The 23,609-nt window shown below is 37.0% G+C and overlaps 1 protein-coding gene across 8 annotated transcripts in view; it reads right to left on the minus strand.

The window, feature by feature from the left end:
* LOC123525858 (uncharacterized) overlaps positions 1–20,842 on the minus strand; it is a 145,948-nt gene extending 125,106 nt beyond the window's left edge. For all 8 annotated transcript variants that reach the window (XM_053538088.1, XM_053538084.1, XM_053538089.1 and 5 more), the window contains exon 1: positions 20,589–20,842. In XM_053538088.1, coding sequence (XP_053394063.1) covers positions 20,589–20,606 — 18 coding nt within the window. In that variant the 5' untranslated portion in view covers positions 20,607–20,842. The remainder of the gene's footprint in view (positions 1–20,588) is intronic.
* Positions 20,843–23,609: the final 2,767 nt, after the last annotated feature.

Here is a 23,609-nt window from a genome sequence, read left to right on the forward strand (position 1 = left end):
CGCAGACCGTATTCAGTTCTTTCTTTAATATGATATATGTTGGTATTTGAACAGGTTTTTATCATATTTATTAAACTTACTTATCATTTTGAGATATATCAATATTCTTGCTAAATATACTCAGCCAAAGTTAGCTTTAAAACTGTGAACAGCATCGTTTAGGATAAATGCTTTGTCTACATTTCACTCAGCGTAGCACAATCAACAGAGTGAAAGAAATTGACACTCTCGTCCAGTCAGGCAGAGTGCTGCATAAATCTTCCATTTTGATAAATTATCTATAATGCGTTATCAAGTTGTTTGATTTGCAAACTGAAGTCACGTGGCAGTCCAAGAAACTACATGCACATAAAGTAAAAAGATTAAATTGCTAAACTCAAATTATATTTCTATTTATTTTTTATTTATTTTTATTTTATTAATTTATTTTATTTATTATTATAGCAGATGATGATGATAAAGATACATTTTAAGTTTCAAGTCATTATCTTATACTGTACTAAAGTTATTCCCAGAAAGCGAAGACTGCCAAAAACCTTTAAGTATGAAAAGGGCATAATTCTGTCAAAAATATGGTTATGGGGATTGTAACCACACATCAGATGATGATTATAAAGAAATACTTTTAATTTCAAGTCGTTATCTTTTAAAGTACCAAAGATATGTCTATAAACGAAGCTTTCGAAAAAATTTAACATGAACGTAATTCCAAGTGTAACTACTTGGTGACCTTGACCTTGGGTATAATGGGCCCTCATACTTTGTTTTTGTGCTGGACAATGTTTATGTGAAGTTACAGTAAGATATAAGCGATAGTAACAAAGATATGACAGAAAAACAAAGGTTGCCAAAAAACTTTAACCTTAAAAATAACCTAAGTATAACACCTTGGTGACCTTGACCTAGGGTATAATGGACCCAGCAACTGCACATACTTTGTTTGCATGCTGAACAATGTTAATGTGAAGATATAAGCAATAGTAACAAAGAAAAACAAAGGTTGCCGAAAAACTTTAACCAAGAAAGAACACTCCGACGCTGGGGCAAGTAGAACAGCACCCCTATTCTCCGAATAGTGGAGCTAAAGATATATGCTTCAATATATATATTTATTCATTTTGTTGGGTTAACGTTGCACAATTTATAGTCATATGGTGACTTTCCAGCTTTGATGGTGGAGGAGGACCCCAGGTGCCCCTCCTTGCAATATTTCATCATGAGCGGGCACCTAGGTAGAACCACTGACCTTCCATAGGCCAACTGGATGGATTCCTCACATGAAGAATTCAATGCCCAGAGTGAGACTCAAACCAACATTGATGTGGGGCAAGTGATTTGAAGTCAGCGACTTTAACCACTTGCCCATGGAAACCCCTATAAGCTTCAAACTTGAGTTATTCAGAGTTATGTAAAGTAAGCATTTTCAAAGCCATTTCAATGTATATGTTGAAGTTCATCCACCTAGGTTTTCAGGGAATCAATCTAATATCTTGAACCCTAGCTTTCTGTTGACCAAATTTGATTTTAAAACATTCTTTCATGGACTATTCCCATTTTTTTGTATGTTTGTCTCCACTTGAGTGCATTCAAGGACCAAAATGTATTTCGACCATTTTGGGTATCAGTATGGACAAAATGTATTTCGACAATTTTGGGTATCTTTAAGATGGAAAAAAATAATTTCTGAAACTTCTGGAGACATCTCATTCACCAACAATGCCTACTTAACAAACAATACTCAAATCTAACCTCAGGAAACTGTGGAATACCTCAACATCTATCCCTCTTCTATTTCATTACTATTGTGTTTAATTAAATTTCCATGATCTATAGTGTGTTTTTATTCCTCATTATCCATTTATTGTTTCATTCTTGTACAGTTAGGAGTGAAATTTGACATTGAGCTTTTACTGTGTTTGATAACACTTTGAAGTATATGCCTGGAACCACACTGGAAAAGACATGTAAGTTGTTTTAGCAATGTTAACACTGAAAATTTGTTATTTAGAAAAGATAAATTTTTGATCAAACAGAGTATATACATGTGTAACACTCAAAATGTACAATCTACTCCAAATGTACTGACCTCAAGGGAACTGTATTTTACAAAAGGGAATGTTAATTTAGGGGCTAAATTAACAAAACGAGGGCCAAGATAGCACCTGAGTGATATTTGTGTCAGTGGAATATATCATATGACAAACATATAGAGGTTTCTAACTTGATCATCTGAGTACCCTGTTGACACTGATGAAATTTCAAATCAGTCTTGTCAGAAGTTACTGAGAAATATCAATTCAAATGAAAATAAAGGGAGATTATTTGTCAAAAAATTACTCCAGAGTTGTCTACCCTGATTGTCTGGGTCCACTTGATCACATAAATGAAACTTGGAACCAATCATGCAAGTAGTTACCAAAATATGTCCATTTTAATTAAGGACAAAGGGAGGGAATTTGAAATAAATCAGTCCAGAGTTATCTACCGTGTTAATCTGGGACCACCTGAAGACATATACTTGAACTTTAAAATCAATCACATACACATGATTAGGACTGGTGAAGAAAGAAAAATGCAAAACAACGTGAAATATAGTAATTTTTGTAAATCAAGGGCACATAACTCTGGTCCTACTAAACTGATTTAGCTCTTGGAACTCATCCAAGATCTTTTAATCATACACATTTTGTGTAAATATTATTTGGATTGGTGAAAAAATGAAGTTGCTTGAGTGTAAACAAGGGAAAATATAGCAATTTATGTAAAATCAAGGGTGAATAACTCTAGTCCTAATAGTCAGATTTCGCTCATAATCGAACTCATCTGAGATCTTGCTCATACACATTCTATATAAATATGATTTGGATTGCTGAAGGAATGAAGGTGTTACAATGTAAACAAGGTAAAATACAGGGATTTTTGCAAAATCAAGGGCCTATAACTCTGGTCCTTCTTGTCTGATTTTGTTAAAAAATTATCTTATGGCAAAACATATTCTATGTAAATATGTTTTGGACTGGTGAAGAAATGAAGGTGCTAGAGTGTAAACAACATAAAATATAGTAATTTTTGTAAATCAAGGGCACATAACGCTGGTCCTACCACCCCGATTTTGCTCATAATCAAACTCATCAAAGATCTTGAGGTCATACAAATTCTGTGTAAATATGATTAGGATTGGTGAAGAAATGAAGATGCTAGAGAGTAAACAAGGTGAAATACAGCACATTTTGTCAATCAAGGGCACATAACTCTTGTCCTACCGGCCCGATTTTGCCAATATCGAATAACCTAACTCTTCCAAGATCTTCAAGTCATACACATTCTATATAAATATGATTAGGACTGGTTAAGAAATGAAGATGCTAGAGTGTAAACAAAGTGAAATATAGCAAATCTGTCAATATCAAGGGCAAATATTATAACTCTGGACATATTGATCCAATCTAGCCAATAATCAAACTCATCCGAGGTCTTGTGACCAAGTTTAATTAAGATTGCTTCAAAATTGTGGATGCTAGTGTGTAAGCAAACTAAATGTGAACGTACAACAGACGGATGGACGACAGACATTCATCTATCCTAATAGCTCACCATGAGCTTTCGGCTCAGGTGTAATGAGCCTACGAGCTTGTTTCCTGGTGTTTAATAAACTTGCATTCATTTTAACAATTTTTATCAAAACAATGCTGAAATTTGCATCTTTTGACAAGAAATTTATTTTCTGTAAATGGGGGTTGAGGTATAGGAGAGTAGCATTTATGCAAGGTTACAGTGCACTGGTGTGTGTGTGTGTGTGTTCGGGTTTAACGTCTTTTTCAACAATGTTTCAGTCATATAAACGACGGTGTCTACTTGTAGCAGTGAGCACAATGCCCAACTTTATAGTGCTGCCTCACTGGAATATCACGCCGTAGACACGTGGCATGATACCCCACCCAGTCACATTATACTGACATCGGGCTGACCAGTCCTAGCACTATCCCCTTAATGCTGAGCGCCAAGCGAGGAAGCTGCTAGTACCATTTTTTACGTCTTTGGTATGACGCGGCCGGGGATCGAACCCACGACCTCTCATACTCGAAGCGGACGCTCTACCACTAGGCTACCGAGGCGGTTACAGTGCATTGAAATGTCCAGGTTATAAAAAAGAAACATGTCCAGCATAATAATGAAAACAAGGTAGTCTGAAAAACAGTTATATCCCCCACCACTGTTATGGAAAGTGAAAGGGTTGATGGTATTGGGTGGAACCATTAAACATTCGAGTTGTGACCTTGACCTTAAGCTGGCAGGGGTGAATTTTGAATTCTGTACATTGTCTTGATAAAGGGAATATTACAGCCAAGTCATATTAAAATAGGAGATACAGAGCAGACATAAAATGGAAGGCTCAAACCTTTGACCTTGAGCCAACATGGATGACTCATGAGTTCTGCACATCGTCTTGATGAGGTGATCAACTGACCAAAGTTTCATGAAAATCCTTCAAGGGGTTTAGGAGATACAGAGCGGACACAAAATGGAAGGCTCAAACATTTGACTCAGAGTTGTGACCTTGACCTTGAGCCGACAAGGCTGACTCATGAGTTCTGCACAGTGTCTTGATGAGGTGATCATTTGACCCAAGTCTCATGAAAATCCTTCAAGGGGTTTAGTAGATACAGAGCAGACACAAAATGGAAGGCTCAAACCTTTGACCTTGACCTGTGACCTTGAACTTAAGCCGACATGGCTAACTCACAAGTTCTGCACATTGTCTTGATGAGGTGATCATTTGACCCAAGTTTCATGAACTTCCTTTAAGGGGCTTAGGAGATAAAGAGCAGACACAAAACTGATGGCTCAAACCTTTGACCTTGAGTTGTGACCTTGACCTTGAGCCAACATGGCTGACTCATGAGTTCTGCACATTGTCTTGATGAGGTTATCATTTGACCCAAGTTTCATGATTATCCTTCAAGGAGTTTAGGAGATACAAAGTTTACACGAAATGGAAGGCTCAAACCTATGACATCGAGTTATGACCTTGAGCCAACATGGCTGATTCATGGGTACTGCACACCATCTTGATGAGGTGATCATTTGACCCAAGTTTCATGAAAATCCTTCAAGGTGTTTAGGAGATACAGAGCGGACACGAAATGTTAAGGACGGATGAACAGACACCGGGGGGAATAACATAATACGTCCCTTTGGGCGTATAGAAACATTAGCCTAAGGCTAATAGCCTTACTGTAAATCATGCATATTGGTCCTTTTCTTACCTATATAAAGAAACATTGCTGATTCTGTACATGAAACTTCTTAGATCCATTCTGGATTATGATAACATTGTGTGGTGCCCAACACTTAAAATGGATATTAAAATAATTGAAAATGTTTATCAGAATTGCGCAACCTTTGTTATGAACTAAGATTAAAAGAACTGAAATTGTCTTGTCTAGTCTCGTTAGACCTTAGAAATTTCAAAACAGTTGGTTGTCCATGTTATGTTGAGGGCAATACCGTGCTACATTACCTTACGTGCTGGGAAGCCAAAGAAAACTCCCTGCGAGTCCAAACATATTTTATGCTTGCACCCCCCGTTTTCATAGAAAACCCCTAGAATTTGAAATTGGTCAGTCACAGGGGGTGCAAAAACCCTCAGAGAAAAAATGTTCTGGGAACACTGTTTATATTCATCGGCGAATTATGAATATTTTAAAGAAGCATTTAAATTGAAAGTTGTTGATTACATTGTGTATTTGGTGACAACATCATGTAAACAATTTCAACAAGCAAATTCGATGAATTGGTATCCCCTGCCGAATGGGTTTGTGTTGAGGAATGGCAAAGAAATATATCCAGCAAAAAATTTAAGGATGTTACTAAGAAGCAAATACTTTCATTACATTTGAACTTAAAAGAACAGCACAATCAAGTAAGAAATCTGGAACATGGGTTGTGACAGGGGCAGGGCTCACGCTGTCAGTTGCCATTAATGCCATTTGCGATTATTTTATTTAAGCGGTGAATATTTTTTATTTTTGCGACAGGAACTGGCGATTATTTTATTTAACAGCTGCATAAATTATTATGCCAACCACAGCCAGCTAGTGTAGAAAATCAATAAAGTGGACTGCTTATTACCTCGTGTATTCCAAACATGTGTCAACTATGTCAATAACATTGCCTAAGGCGGTAGGATGCGGACGACAATTAAACCAATTATAACTGGTGTAACCGACAACAAGTTCACCGTCGGCCTACGAGAGACAACAACCTCCTGGGCCTTGTATTGACAAACAACCCATCCAACATGAAATCTTCCACATCCATTCCCGGGCTTCACAGACCATGCCATGGTTGTCACAGACACTGAATCCTACCACACTACATCTGCCAGAAACTACGTAAATTCTATCAATTTTCCAAGGCAAACTGGGAACAAATCAACACCAATATGGAAAAACTTTCAAATGATATCACCAACTACCCAGAAAATGACAGTGAATCAATGTGCATACCTGTCAAGTCTGATGCTTGGATTGTGATTCTCACGAATTCAAGGCTTGATCACGACTTAAAGAATTTGGAGCATTTTCTCACGCTTTCTAAAAAAATCAGACAAAAAAATTTGGGGACTACTTATTTTCTCTAATTTGCCATCTGGCATCATTATTTTAAGACAGGATGAGACAACAATAAACAGAAAACACATGTCATTTTCAATGTACTGATTACGTAACAGAACTGACGATACTGGTTCTGGCCAGTTTTTGCTTTAACTGAAGCTTCCCAAGAGAGATTGTACCAATCAAATTGATGCGTTAAATTTCCGTATGACTATGAGCCAATTACGTAAATCACCGATATTGACTGACTGGTTTCTATTTATGCTTTTCGTGGATGCTTCATTGTCGGAAAAGTATTAAAATCATTCGCACACTTGACCTTGACCGACATGAAGGCACCAGAAAAAAAGAATTATTCGTCAAAATATAACAACGCGTGGGAACTGGAATTTCCTTGGCTTAGAACAGCAAACAATGGACCTAGTTTTGCTTTTTGCAAGCTATGTAGGAAGTAAGTTGTATGCACAACCGTTTTTCCGGTGCAGGTTCAAACCGAAAGTACATTTCAAATCGAAAGTAGAATATGTAGATCAGTGAGACATTTGTTTATATTAAACATTTACTAGGTTCATAGATATCACGGCTGTAATAACAAGAGCACCGCCTTGCGGGTGCTGACGCTCATCTGATTTTTTTTGTGTAATAGAAATATTGTCCTACCCATGATTTTCTAAGTCTAAAAAGGGCCATCATTCTTGCAAAAAGCAGGATAGAGTTATGTTTCTTGATGTACAGTGTCCACTTATGATTGTGAAAAACTGTTGCAAGTTTTAAAGCAATAGCTTTGATAGTTTATGAGAAAAGTTGACTTAAACATAATACTCAACCAAGAAAATGATTTTCTAAGTCCAAAAGGGGCAATAATTATTGCAAAAAGCAGGACGGAGTTATGTTGCTTGCTGTACAGGGTCAGCTTATGATGGTGAACAAGTGTTGCAAGTTACAAAGCAATAGCTTTGATAGTTTAAGAGAAAAAGTTGACCTAAACATAAAACTTAACCAAGAAATCTGATATTTTCTAAGTCCAAAAGGGGCCATAAATCTTGCAAAAAGCAGGACGGAGTTATGTTTCTTGCTGTACAGGGTCAACTTATGATGGTGAACAAGTGTTGCAAGTTTTAAAGCAATAGCTTTGATACTTTAGGATAAAAGCTGACCTAAACATAAAACTTAACCAAGAAAACTGATTTTCGAAGTCCAAAAGGGGCAATAAATCTTGCAAAAAGCAAGATGGAGTTATGTTTCTTGATGTACAGGGTCTGCTTATGATGGTGAACAAGTATTCCAAGTTTCAAAGCAATAGCTTTGATAGTTTAGGAGAAAAGTTGACCTAAACATAAAACTTAACCAAGAAATCTGATATTTTCTAAGTACAAAAGGGGCCATAAATCTTGCAAAAAGCAAGATGGAGTTATGTTTCTTGCTATACAGGGTCAGCTTATGATGGTGAACAAGTATTTCAAGTTTCAAAGCAATAGCTTTGATAGTTTAGGAGAAAAGCTGACCTAAACATAAAACTTAACCAGGCAACGCCGACGCAGACGCCGACGCCGACAACCGCTCAAGTGATGACAATAACTCATCATTTTTTTTCAAAAAATCAGATGAGCTAAAAACTCAAAACAGTTTTACTGACAAAATCAGTTATAAAATTTGCATTATTAATTTTATTTGTTTTTTTTTAGGAAAAATAAATTTTCTTGTAGATCTATCATGAAATAAAATTAAACAAAAAAATCACGTGTTTTCCATTAGACTGTGTTAAAGCAAGGCAAACAAGAGCTGTCTCCATAGGATGACACATGCCCCCGATGGCATTTTGAATGAATAGTTATGGCTGATGTTAGAGTTTAGGACCTTTGACCTACGGACCTGGGTCTTGCGCGCGACACGTCGTCTTACTGTGGTACACATTCATGCCCAATAATTTTAAAATCCATGCATGAATGACAAAGATATGGACCGGACACACCCATCAATGCACTATCATGAAATATGACCTTTAACGTCTAAGTGTGACCTTGACCTTTGAGCTACAGACCTGGGTCTTGCATGCGACACGTCGTCTTACTGTGGTACACATTCATGCCAAGTTATTTGAAAATCCATCAATGGATGACAAAGATATGGACCGGACATGAATGCACTATCATGAAAAATGACCTTTAACGTCTAAGTGTGACCTTGACCTTTGAGCTACGGACCTGGGTCTTTCGCGCGACACGTCGTCTTACTGTGGTACACATTCATGCCAAGTTATTTGAAAATCTATCCATCGATGACAAAGATATGGACCGGACACGAATGCACATCATGAAAAATGACCTTTAACGTCTAAGTGTGACCTTGACCTTTGAGCTACGGACCTGGGTCTTTCGCGCGACAAGTCGTCTTACTGTGGTACACATTCATGCCAAGTTATTTGAAAATCCATTCATCGATGACAAAGATATGGACCGGACACGAAAATTGCGGACACACCGACAGACCGTTCAAAAACTATATGCCTCCCTTCGGGGGCATAAAAAGAGTGGACCTGAAATTCATATTAATGGTCTCAGAAAGCACCAGAATGCATATTTTCATATATACTTTAAAAAAAATTCTTAGGGGTGGGGGGAAATCTCACCCTCCCGCACCCACCCCCATTTGCCGCGTCGCGTCGCTTTGCGACTTGCACAAATCTCACTCTTTCGTATTTTGGAGACTTGACAGGTATGAATGTGGAACATATTCAAGAACAAGATAACTGACTCGTTAAACACCAACGTACCATCCAAGTCATGCAAGAAAAGGAAATCACTACCATGGTTCTGTAGGGAACTTAGACACAGAGTGGAAAGGAAATCACGCCTGTACAACCATGCCAAAATGACAGGAAATTAGTCACATTTCAAAACCTACCAACATGAATGCAAAAGGGCTTTCAAGAGAGCAGAGATCCAATATGTAAACAACACCATCCAGAAAGGCCTAGAAGACAACAACCACAAACCTTTTTGGCAATATATCAAGTCCAGAAGACAAGACAGTGTAGGTGTGCAACTCCTAAAGTCCAAGGGACAGCTGTTCAGCAACAGCAAGGACAAGGCCCAGATACTGGTTGACCAGTTTAAATCCGTGTTCACTAAACACAATGACTCAAGACCAGACACTGCCAAGCGTGTCACCACACCATTAACACCTCTAATAGTTACCAATAAAGGAGTAGAAAAACTTTTAGCTGCAATCAACCCCAACAAGTCCCGTGGACCAGACAACATCCGAAATATCCTGCTTAAAACCTGCCACAAACAACTAGCACCTGGACTACGCCGTATCTTTCAGTCTTCAATCAATACTGGTAAACTTCCATCAGATTGGCCCAGCGCGAATGTCACCCCTGTATTCAAGAAAGGCGACTCACACTTGGCTGAAAACTACCGCCCAGTGTCCCTAACAAGTGTCCCATGTAAATTACTGGAACACATCATCTGCAACCACCTCATGAAGCACCTTGAGAGAAATAACATCTTGACGTTGTTAAACCATGGTTTTAGATCAGGCTACTCATGCGAGTCACAAACTCCTGACTACTGTACATGACCTCTTACAGCATAATGACAATGGATCACAGGTCGACATCGTCATCCTCGACTTTTCTAAAGCCTTTGACACCATGCCACATGAAAGCCTACTTCACAAGATGGAACTATATGGCATCAAAGGAAACATCAACAACTGGCTCAGAGACTTTTTAACCAACAGAACCATGACAGTCGTAGTAGATGGTAAGTCATCTCAACCAGTCACCGTTGACTTAGGGGTACCACAAGGCACAGTTCTTGGCTCTCTGGCCTTCTTATGTCATATCAATGACCTACCAAACTGTGTGAACTGTGAAGTCAACCGTCCGGCTGTTTGCAGATGACTGCCTGCTCTATCGCACGATCAAGACTATCAATGATCACATCCAACTACAAGAGGACTTGAAGGCCTTGGAAAGATGGGCATCATTATGGGGCATGCAGTTTAATGCCAACAAATGTTATGTCATGCCAATTAACGGCAAGTCAAACCACTTTTATCAACTTAATAACCACCTATACCTATTACAAGAAGTCGAAGACAATCCATACCTAGGTGTTACTTCCAAAAACAAACTCAAGTTTAGCCAACATATTACAAAGATTACCAGTAAAGCAAACTCAACCCTAGGATTTATCAAACACAACTTGAAGCACTGCCCATCATCATACAGAAAAACGGCATACCTATCCTTGATCAGATCGACCCTGGAGTACAGCTCCATTGTATGGGACCCATACCTCCAGAAAGACATCAACAAGCTAGAGAAGTGCAGCCAGATTCATCACAGGGAACTACAAGACCCGTGAGTCAGGATGTGTCACTAAGATGCTCAGTGATCTGGACCAACAGCCACTGCAAACCCGGAGAAAGAATGCAAGACTGGTGCTGGTGGTTGAGTGGCTGGTGCCAGCTATGCCATGTAATGCCTATCTGACCCCCATTCGTGGTAACAGACTGATGGGTAGAGAACACCAATTGTTTTCCCATAGACTTCCATTATAACATTATGGCATGTACGGCCTTCCATAAATCGAAACATGTATATCCAATCACATTTTTTTCAAGAACTGTCTCAGTTCCACCAAAATATCGGACGAAAAACATATGAATAGTGATACTTTATTTAAGTAATTTTCGTGTGAATGAGATGACCCCCTGTTTACATCGTTGTCATGGCGGGAGAAATTCATTTGATCAAACTTTTTTTCAATACACATAAAATGTAGCAAATTTTGTCAAAATGTAGAATTAAATACTGTAAATGCAGTAAAAATATTCCATTTTGAAAAAAATAATCACTTCTTGGGTTTGTTTACATGACTGACCAATCAGAACGCACAGATGCTACCTTATTCCCAGGTATACACTTACCTCATTCCCAGTAAGTTCCCTGTACTTTTTTGAATTGGTGGTCTCTGATCTGATAAGACCAAAACATTTCAAAGATAGTGTTAGTGATAATATTATTTACAGACAGGCAGTAAACCACTACTAATCATAACTTTTACCAGCAATTACCTTATACACTCGTATTACTGGTATTACAGTTCATAATACTAATAGTACATGTATATTGATTACAGGACCTCTAGACTCCGGGTCTAGAGGTTTGGCTATTAACTATTTACTCAAACAGTAAAATAAATTCAACAATTCATGAGCACAATCCATGTCTTAAATACTAAAGAAACAAGAGCTGTCACAGGAGACAGCGCGCTCGACTATTTCGAAGTGAACCTGGGCACATCTGAGGAAACTGAAGCAGACACTGGAGTCTTTAATGACCCCAATGGCTGATGAAGATATTGCACAATAGCTTGAGTCTGAGTCAAAAATATCAAGTAATAAGAGAGGTAAAGAAAGATAAAGTGTATCAAAACACTATATTTATAAGTAGAATTCTATTAAGCAAAAAGGGGGTATTATTCATAAAATATTGGTGCAAGAGTTATGCACCTTGTGCCATATTATGTGGGTGATGATGTGGAACAACTACTTCTAGTGTGAATCAAATCCATTTCCAAATAACTGAGATATAGTGAAAATGCATCAAAATTAACCTTAAATTCTAAGTAAAAGGGACATAATTCATGAAAAAATGGTGCCAGAGTTATGCACCTTGTGTCATATGATGTGGATGATAAGGTGGAACAACTATTTTAAGTTTGAATCAAATCCATTCAGTAATAACTGAGATAGAGTGAAAGTGTACAAAAATTTTAACCCGAAATTCTAAGTAAAAGTGGGGGGGGGGTGTAAATCATGAAATATTGGTGCAAGTTATGGCCCTTGTTTCATATGATGTGAGTGATGATGTTGAACAATATTTTAAGTTTGAATCAAATCCATTTAGTAACAACTGAGATATAGTGAAAGTGCATCAAAATTTTAACCTGAAACTAAGTAAAATGGGGGATAATTCATTAAATATTGGTACCAAATTTATGGGCCTTTTGTCATACGATGTGGAACAACTACTTTCAGTTTGAATCAAATCCATTTAGGAATAAATGAGATAGAGTGAAAGTGCATCAAAACTTTAACCTGAAATTCTAAGTAAAAAGGGGGGATAATTCATAAAATATTGGTGTGAGAGTTATGGCCCTTGTGCTGTATGATGTGGGTGATGATAAGGAACAACTATTTCAAGTTTGAAGCAAATCCATCAAGTAATTACAGAGATAAGGAGAAAAAAGAGAAAGTGTGAAAAAAACTTTAACAAGTTGGGGACGCGGAAAGACGCAGCCGCCGGGGTGAGAAGGATAGCTCTCCATATACTTCGTATAGCTGAGCTAAAAAGGAAGTGTCTAGGTTCTAGTTGTCCGGTTACTGGACGGCTAGCAAATCCTCAGGGGATTTTCTAGCCGTCCGGTAATTGATTTCTTAATGAATAAGTTATGATTTAATATAATTTTACCTGTTGTTTACTTAAGATATCAATACTTATCTGTAAACAAAATTTTGTGTGAATACATACCAAAGTATGTTTTAACTCGTCTCGAATAGATTACTGCATTTTCAGCCGATAATCATAAAACGAAAGTTTTGCCGAAATCAATAATGGCGAAATAGTAGACTCTTCCAAGCGTTTATACTACATTCATCCCCTCTAAAACCATCAGGTCCAGTTATTCTGTCCCTTGGATTACGCAAGAAATTAAAAGGCTTATGCGTAAGCGTGACAGTCTGTATATTAAAATGAAGAAAAATAAGAATCAAGGTCATAAAATTTCTACCCAGTTTCATAAGTTAAAAGGTCAAATAAAAAAGAAAATCAAAATAGCCCATGAGAACTATATCCAAAATGTACTAGGTTTGGATGACACAGACTGTGAAAAGGGTCATAACTCTACATATTCCACTAAGAAGCTATATAGTCTACTTAAGGCGTCTAAACAGGATGCACAGGGTATCCCCCCTTTAAATGATAACACAACAGGAGCAACTTTAGACCAAAGTACAGATAAATTCACTCTACTTAATAAACAGTTCCAATCGGTATTTACTAAAGTGTCTCCCTTTTCATTCCCTCAAACCTCAGAGAGTAAATACCCAAATATGACTGATATAACGATAACTGTAAATGGCGTCAAAAAGCTCCTGTGTAATTTAAACCCCCATAAGGCTGCAGGTCCTGATAATATCAAACCACTTGTCTTAAATAAACTGCATCCTGAATTAGCGCCACTGATACAACTCCTTTTCCAAAAATCCCTTGACACTGGAACTTTACCGAAGGACTGGACGACGGCGAACGTGACTCCACTGTACAAGAAAGGACTGAAAAGTGACCCTGCCAACTACAGACCTATCTCACTAACATGCATTCTATGTAAATCACTGGAACACATCATAGCGTCAAATCTCTCAATCCACTTTAACAAGAATGACATCTTGTATGATCTGCAACATGAATTCAGAGAAAAAAGGTCATGTGAAACACAATTAATAAAACTAATTGATGACCTAGCACAAAATTTAAGTCGAGGTAAACAAACAGATCTCATTTTACTTGATTTCAGTAAAGCATTTGACAAGGTCAGTCACCTAAAGTTACTTTATAAACTACAAGAGTGCGGCGTTAACAAACAGGTTATCACATGGATAAGGTCCTTCCTGATTGGCAGAACGCAGTCAGTACTCGTGGACGGAATGAAATCCGATGAAGTACCTGTCACATCAGGTGTCCCTCAAGGCTCAGTCCTTGGCCCGCTCTTATTCCTATTATACATAAATGATCTACCTCAGTCCTTACAATCACAAGTCAGGTTATCTGCAGATGACACGGCAGTTTACCTCACAATCTCTAAAGAACAAGACTGCGTCACACTACAGCAGGACCTCCAGAAACTAGAAACTTGGGAGCACGTCTGGGAGATGGAGTTCAATCCCAGCAAATGTCAGGTCATGAACATAACAAAAAACAGAAAGAAATTTACACATAACTACATTTTACACGGTCAAATCCTGGAAGTGGTCTCCAGTGCAAAGTATCTAGGGGTAGATATAGCAAATGATCTCTCCTGGAACACACATGTAGATAGAATCACAAACAATGCAAACAAATCACTGGGTTTTCTACGCAGAAACCTCCCGGTCAAAAACCAAAATATTAAAGAAACCTCCTACAAGACTCTAGTTAGGCCACAACTAGAGTATGCCTCTACGGTATGGTCACCACACACACAAAGAAACGTACATAAAATAGAAATGGTGCAAAGAAGAGCTGCCAGGTGGGTAAAGGGTCAATATTCATATTATGATAGTGTAACAAACATGTTAAATGACCTCAGTTGGCAGACACTCGAGGACAGACGGATAATTGCTAGACTTTTCATGTTTTACAAAATCGTTCATGGTTACGTAGCTATTCCAGTCCCTCCGTGTCTAGTACAGCCATTGAGACGAACACGTCATATGCACGAACACTCCCTTAGGCAGATCCATACAAACATTAATGTTTTTAAGTTCTCTTTCTTTCCATACACCGTTACCCTATGGAATCAGCTGCCACCCCTGATCGTTAATCAGCCTGATCCTGAACATTTCAGACATGCTGTTAACGCATCCCACTACTATTAAGTGACTACACCCTGTTTTATCCTGATTTTACTCTTGTTAATACAGTTTTATCTTGCACTATCTTCCTTTTGACATCTTACTGTCATTCTTTTAACTTTATTCTGGCACAGACGCGCACCTGCTAGTTATACCCGAAAAGGGCGTCAAGCAGTATACATACATACATACATACATAGTGCTAAGACAAGTCAGTGGAACAGACTAAACAAATAGAAGGAGATGATTATGCCATTTTTGTCTTGTTATTAGAGAGCATTTTATTACATACATGCCACCAACTGGGGAGATACCACCCAATACAACGATCATAGGCATCAAGGAGGCGCTCTCATCATGGCCCAACATTTTTAAAAAATAAATGAAATTACAGTCAAAATATTAAAATGAAATATTTTGTAAATAACTTTTCCAAAGTTTGAAAATGAATTACTGTAGGTAAAAATCGCCATTATTGATTTCGGCAAACATCTGTTTACGGCTGAAAAGTACTAATCGATCAACACGACTGAAAATATATTTTGGTATGTATTCATACAAATTTTTGTTTGCAAATAAGTATTGATATATTAAGTAAATAACAGGTAAAATTATATCACATCATTTATTATTCATTAAGAAATCAATTACCGGATGGCTAGAAAATCCCTTGTGGTTTATTATTTTAATTCATCAGTCCCGAGAAAACAATAAAATATCAAAATTAATTATTTGTTTAATTTGCAGTCGTATTTTCCGGGATTAAAGAATTATAAATACTTCTGTTTCCTGTGACTTACCACGTATTTAAAACACCGAGAAAAATACGAAAACAAATTTTCGAAATCATCTCCCATATTTAAAGATAAAATATAGTCTCCCAGCTCTTTATGAATACCTTTCTCAGTATTCATATTGATCACCAGACCCCTAGACTGCCCTGTAAGTGTTGTCTTGAGGTACAAAAACCATAAGTGTACCTATAATGGACTAATTAAATATCATTTTCCACTGAATAGTCGTTTGTAACAGTTTTTACAATACAACAGAGCAACAATTTAATATAATTGAAAGATTTTATCAAACAGACAGCTTGAATGGATGCAATCAAGAAATCTGCAAAATATATTCATTTCTTAGAAAGGGAATTATTTATGACAAATTAATTATTGATATTTCTGTACAAATTTATCATATATGCTTCTATATTCGAAGACATATATTTTATAATCAATAGAATAGAATCAATATATTTAGATATTTCTATTCACTTGATGGTATAAAGAAAACTGCCTGAAATAATTTACTCATACTGGTACTGATGATAAACCCAAACAGAAAATGAGGTTTTTTACCTGTAACTTTTTTATTTCTGCAAATTGTAATCAATGGTCGGTATCAAAATAAAGCTTAACCTTTGCTGAAAACTTTACATAATTCAAATTTATATTTAGTCAGCAAACTCACACAAAGTGAGGTATGTAAAATGGGGAATGTATGAACGTTGACTGATGATAAATTCGAACACTTTTGTCATTTACAAAATTTTCTTGGTATTATTACTGCCAATTTCAGAATAGCTCGCCGTTTCAGTGTTTGCGTCATACACTTGTAGTCACTGACTGATATCGATTTTCTTATCGTGAGTGGCTAATTTTGTAACCGTTATTTACATTAACTCCGCCCAAGTCGCGAGTCAAGTTATGTGGGTTTTTCCCATTAATTTGTCTTAACAACACATAAATTGTCAGTCATACAATGTATTTATGGTTTTTAAAACTTGATGATATCACAGTTTAAGCCGTATCTCAGAATCAGTTTCAAATCAAACATTTTTTTACAATCTGTGACTGATTACAATTACGTAAAACTGTCCCGATTAGTGGCGCATTATCTAAAAGTACTTAATTTTTCTGTCACCGATGATAACAATCATTAATCCATTATAGCCTCACTACAAAATGCAAATTAAGTCAGCGCATAAAGTTTATACATGTAAAATTACACATGTGTTTTTACCACTTGGTCAGAGATCTAAGTTTACAATAGTAAATCATAGCCTGATTGGCATCACTTTTCATGTCAAAAAAGTAAAATATTTAATTTAAACATAAACTCCCTGTTTATATAAGTTACTCAAGCTATAAAGGCAATAAACAGTTCTGTGAGTTTGAGATTCTACCAAATATTGACTTGAATTAACTGAAATATAGCCGTGGTACATGGGAAGAACCTCTGCAAGAAACGTCCAAATTTCTGAGATAAAGAGATATGATCGGTAGCAAGGCTCGAACCCATGCCCTCCCCACCCACCCAATTGACCAAATCAGAGATTACAGTGATTTCAAGTTAGCGACTAACCACTTGACTACAGGGATAGTCACATGATGGATGGATACTACAATTCCTAGTTTAGAAATCACACGGGCACATTATTGCAATAAAGCAGAAGTCAGCATTGACTTAGGGCGACGAGTTAGACTAACAGCTTATTTTTACATCTATTTTTTCCGTTTGACTAAAATGTTCATGACATCACATACTACATGGTTTCTGTATGCAGTAATAATTTGACGGATTTCTATGAAAAATGTATAATTTTTGATACGGAAGACTTTTCCAACGAAATTTCAATCGATGACAATCCTTTGTTTTAATATTTTACACATCACGCGTATATATACAGAACTTAAGTGTCTCAAAAGTAAGAGAAAATATTGGTAAAAGTATTTTATCTTTAATTTCATTTAAAATTGTGATAGTAGAATTTGAATTGTAAAAGGCGATCTTGCATAGACTTTATTCACCATTAAATTGCCTGTCACAAATACTAGAATTTAATGACCGTACCATTTGACAATATGCAGTTAATCAGAGTCACATGTGCTTTTGAAAGTTTAAAATCATAACTATAGTTTTCCTATCATATCCTGTCCAACTTCGACAATTCTGGGCGTCGAACTTTGAAAAATCAAAATACATGTAGCATTTAGACACCAGACCCAGATAGACGCATAATTATACTAGTAGTGACCTCATCACATTGTATTTTACCGACATTCGGATTACATCTCATCATATGTAGCTTTTTACCATGTAAGAAAGGAAATACGTATTAGTTAAAAACATAATTGAGCCGCACCATGAGAAAACCAAAATAGTGCGTTTGCGACCAGCATGAATCCAGATCAACCTGCGCATCGGTGCACTCTGCTCATGATTCTTACTGTTCGCTAATAGTTACTCTTATTGCAATTGGCGTTGAAAGCGAACAGCATAGATCCTGACCAGACTACAGACGCACTATGTTGGTTTTCTCATGTCGCGGCTCATATTTTTTGTATAAGTAAATGTTTCCGTTGTCATTTAAACAATGAGATTTAATAATGATAGGTTCTTCATGATAATTAATTTGACGGATTGTATATATTTCAATATAAATTAACGGATATCTAAGCTAGTGAAATGTAAATATTTATTACTACGTCGTGTGTTTCTGGGAGTGACTGATGAGCCCCATTAGGCTAGGTTTCGTAATTGTATATTCAAACAGTCTTTTGATTTGCTGGGCCTTTTTTTGTGTTTTCATCGTTCTCAACAACATGTATTAAAAAAGAACATATTATATTATTCCAAAATACCTTGCACAAATATGAACTTCCACTTTAACATGACACTGTTATCTTACGTTCAAATTAATTAGATATTGAAAATTTATCATCTAAACTAACATTATGAGACTTTGAGAAACACTCAAGGGTCCCAAGGACCTCCCTCAACAGTCACTCACTCTTGCGAGTTGGCTCGACTGTCACTCACCTTTATGAATACAAATGGAATCTTTCCTACCGTTAGGCAATTTATTTGAGTGTACTCAATGAGTGGTGTTGGAGTATTGTATGTATTCTTGATAAGCCCAGGGGTGTTGAAAGATATCAGTCATAAAATTACCTTGGGTCTATATTGCAACCTGTATTTTGAAAGTAAACGGTGTCGATTGTAAAGAGGTCAACTGCTACATTATCAAAGTTTATTAATAGTCATTTTTACAAATGATTGAAGTGATCGTTTACAAGAACTAGGAAAACAAATGAGGAATTGTTTATGTTGGACTATATAAGGAGAGTTGTCATTCTACAATTTCGATACTTGAACTGTGCTTATCATTATATAATACATTTGGAATGAACATTGAAAATGTTGACACATGATTAGATTGAAAGACACATAGATCTAGTTTTTAACAGACTGAAAACATTTTACACATAACTTTGTTTTTTAACGATATAGTGACACTGCTACAGGTATAATTGTAAAGAAATACTGTTAAAGTATAATACACAATACGAGACTGTACCTACTCAATACATCACAGTGTTTGTTGTTACTTCTCCGAATGATTTGGTTTGAAAGAATCAAACTAAGAAATAATAAGTTTTGTTGTATTTCGTTTAGAGTATATCAGTGTCAATCCTCAGATAGATCAAATCTTTAATCTAAATAATTTTATGTGTATATGCTGCGGACGTGTCATGCATATGTATGTACGCATTATGCAGGATTATCTTGAAATAAATTCCCGCAATATTTTACTTTTGTACCTAACCCTTTACATCGTTTCTTTTTGTACATTTTAAACCACTGCGATCGATAGAAATACACTTTTGGGTGGAGCAAACTACACGCGTGATCCGCTCACTGATAACTAGAGTGACAACTACGTCATTTACTACATGCGTTTGATGTAAACACCCGTTCGGCGAGCTATTCTGAAATTGGCAGTATATTGAAACTTTCCCCAAAAAGCTGCAACAGTCATTCCTGATCAAGTAATGAAAAGTTACCAAATGTCAGGCCTTCATGTTTCGACAGTGAGCATGCGCAAAAAAAAACCCTCTTCCCCAGTAATTTTGGATAAATATTTTTTATACAAATAAATGTAAGTCATTTATTTATACAGAATATTTACCAATTTTGTTTTTGTTTACACCAGTTGGATTTGTAAGTGAAAACTATTAGTTGGTGTGTTCAATTTTATAAATAACCGATTGCAATTGAATATTTTCTAAGGTGGTCGACTTTATCATCTGTCCGGGTTTATCATCAGTAACAGTATCTTTTTTATTTTATACCATTTATTCCTTAGTGGTCCTTAGTGCTCACTTAGGGGTCCTTTGTGCCTTCTTAGTGGTCCTTAGTGGTTTATTGCAGGACCGGTCCTATAACTTCACAAACTTATCGGAAAGAACACCTACTGTGGAAGGTGTGAAAAAGCCGTATAAGGTCTACTTTTCCGGTAGAATACTATTTTTGTATTAATAATTTATATTCAACTATACTAACCTGTTGTGTTATTCTCATTTTATCCAAATATTCGTGCTTCCCATTTTTTGTGAGAGAATATGGAACCTCACAACACTCGTTGTAAACAATATAAATGCGCACTTAGTAAATAGTTCCAAGAAGTACAACCAGAAATTATTATTGGCAGGCAATCATTAATCTAATTTAAGTAAGTTTTATTATGAAAAAAAGTATTTGAAAGAATAAATTGAAAAAGACTGCCACGATATTACTTTTCTAAGTCAGTGTATGAATTTCTGGTGGTTAGGATGCTGGTACCAAACCATGCTGGTTTCTTGCATTAAATACCAGAAATTAAATACCTGAAAGAAACAGAAGGAAACAGAAGGAATGTTAATGTTGGCAGAACTTGTGGCCCGACCTTATTGCTATAATTTCAGTGATTTCTTACAATTAAACGTGTGCTGTAATTACATAAATAATTGACCTATCATGGGACAATCACATAAACAGGTCAACCAAGAAAGCTAACTAAACCCTAGGGTTCTTACGAAGAAACATTAAGGTCAAATCCCAACCCATTAGGACCATTGCTTACCAGACTCTAGTCCGACCCCAGCTCGAATATGCCTCCGAGGTATGGTCGCCCCACACCCAAACTCAAATTGACCAAATTGAAAGCGTCCAAAGGAGAGCCGCCCGTTGGATCAAGACTGACTACGGCCGTACTTCCAGTGTAAAAGATATGCTACACTCCCTAAACCTTCGTGGACTGGATTTAAGGCGTATAGATTCTAGGTTATCACTCTTCTGTATGATTCATCATGATCTGGTTGCTATCCCAATCGTAGATTACCTGACCCCAATGACACGATGTGTCCGCTATGGCCATTCCTTAAGTTATAGGTTAATTACTGCAACCAGCGACTATTACAAGTTTTCTTATTTTCCGAGAACAGTGTACCATTGGAACAAACTTTCCCCCAGTGTCGCCCACCTCCCTACCCTAGAGCATTTCAGTACTGCAGTTTGCAGCCTTGAACATGCCTCACCCTAGTTATCCTGCAAACTCAAGTTTTAACCTTTTTATATCACCAAAGTTATTTTTAGTTTCTTCCACGCTAAATTTTTATCACTATATTCTTTCTCTTTTTGATTTTGACGCGCAAAAACGTCTACGTTCCCGCAAGAGGTTTGACGTCAACGGAAGATAGATAGATAAATACATGTATTATATGCATTAAAATATGTTTAAACTTTAGATGCACTAAAGTCCGCCGTGATCTGCCATGGGTTATTCCTGTCATTATTAGGCAAATTAGGAAACGGGACCGTCTGTTCTTCAAAATAAAAAGGTCTAATTCCAACTCCGAAAACCTGGTCAAAGAAAATAATCATTTAAAGGGTAAAATACAAAAAGATATTAGGAATAGCTACTGGCAGTATTTGGACACCATAATCTTTACTGCTGACTCTAAACCTGGCCAAAAAAATACTCGTTTGTTAAATCAAATAGAACGGAAAATCATGGTGTTGCTCTCCTCAAAAGTGAAGGTCAAACATTTGTAGATCCGATAGCTAAAGCCAATATACTCAATCTGCAATCTGAGTCAGTTTTCTCTCGGCCTCAGCCCCTTAGCCTCGCCCAGTCATGCAAACAATTGCTGACTCCTGCAAATCAGCCATGCCCAAGGTCAACATATCCCAGGACGGGATGGAAAACCTCCTTAAAAACCTAGATCCAAGCAAAGCCTCCGGCCCAGATGAACTGTCACTTAGGTTATTAAAAGAATTACACATAGAAATAGCCCCTGTCCTTAATCTCCCTCAATACTGGTATTGTCCCCAACGACTGGAAACATGCAGTCATTGCCCCTGCATATAAAAAAAGGCCCAAAGTGTAAACCCTCTAATTATCGCCCCATATCCCTGAAATATATCGCCTAAAAGTTAATGGAACACATCCTGGTCTCCAACATTATGTCCCTCTATGATCAGTTTATATAATTAGCCCTTATCAACATAGTTTCAAGTCAAATTACAGCTGTGAAACCCAGCTAATAAGGTTCTCCCAAGAAGTCAGTGACAACTTAAAACTAGGTCATCAAACAGATATCATAGTCATGGATTTCAGCAAAGCTTTCGATAAGGTAGATCAAAATAAACTAGTCCATAAGTTACAAAAAATAGGTGTCATCCCACAGGTCACTTTTTGGGTCAAGTCCTTCCTTCAGGGTCGCACCCAGCAGGTTGTCGTTGAAGGTCACAATTCAGACAATCTCACCTTCCTCTCTGGTGTCTCTCAAGGCTCGGTCCTTGGACATTGCCTTTTCCTTTCCTACATAAATGATCTGCCTGAAAGTGTTAAGGGCAAAGTGAGGCTGTTCGCAGATGATACTATAGTCTATGTTACGGTCAAATAACACAGTGATGCCCAAGCTCTACAGGAAGACCTTTTAAGCCTCGAAACCTGGTAGTCTGATTGGTCCGTGGAATTCAATCGAGACAAGTGTGAAGTCCTCAGAATCAGTCGCAAAGGAACCCTGTAATCTTCCCTTATAAGCTGCTTGACATCGAGTTAAATCGGCTGTTTCTGCCAAATATCTAAGTGTAACCATCAGCAAAGACCTATCAAGGACCAATCATATCCACAACATAACATCCAAAGCAAAAATTCTCTAAGATTCCTCAAACGAAATGTCAAAACCCCAAATAAAAGAGTCAAAGAGGTTGCATATAAAACTTATGTTAGACCCCCGTTAGAGTACTGTTCCACCATATGGCATCCATGGCAAAAATACATAACCCTCAAAATAGTGTCAGGATACGAATTATATGACCCAGGGAAGTGCCTACGCCTTAAGTATCTTGCACAATGTTTTTGGGTCCAATCGCTAAGGTGACTATGTCTTAGACTAGCTGACAAACGATGTAGAATGTCCTTTGTTAAAACGTAGAGCTGGTGAGACCAAATATCTCATATATAGAATTTTCCTCTGGCTACCTTGCCTAAATGATTTGTGTACCAATGATTCGTAAATGATTTCTACTAGGAGCTTA

Source organism: Mercenaria mercenaria, chromosome 3 (genome assembly GCF_021730395.1).
Source record: "Mercenaria mercenaria strain notata chromosome 3, MADL_Memer_1, whole genome shotgun sequence".
In the NCBI taxonomy this organism is placed as follows: Eukaryota; Metazoa; Mollusca; class Bivalvia; order Venerida; family Veneridae; genus Mercenaria; species Mercenaria mercenaria.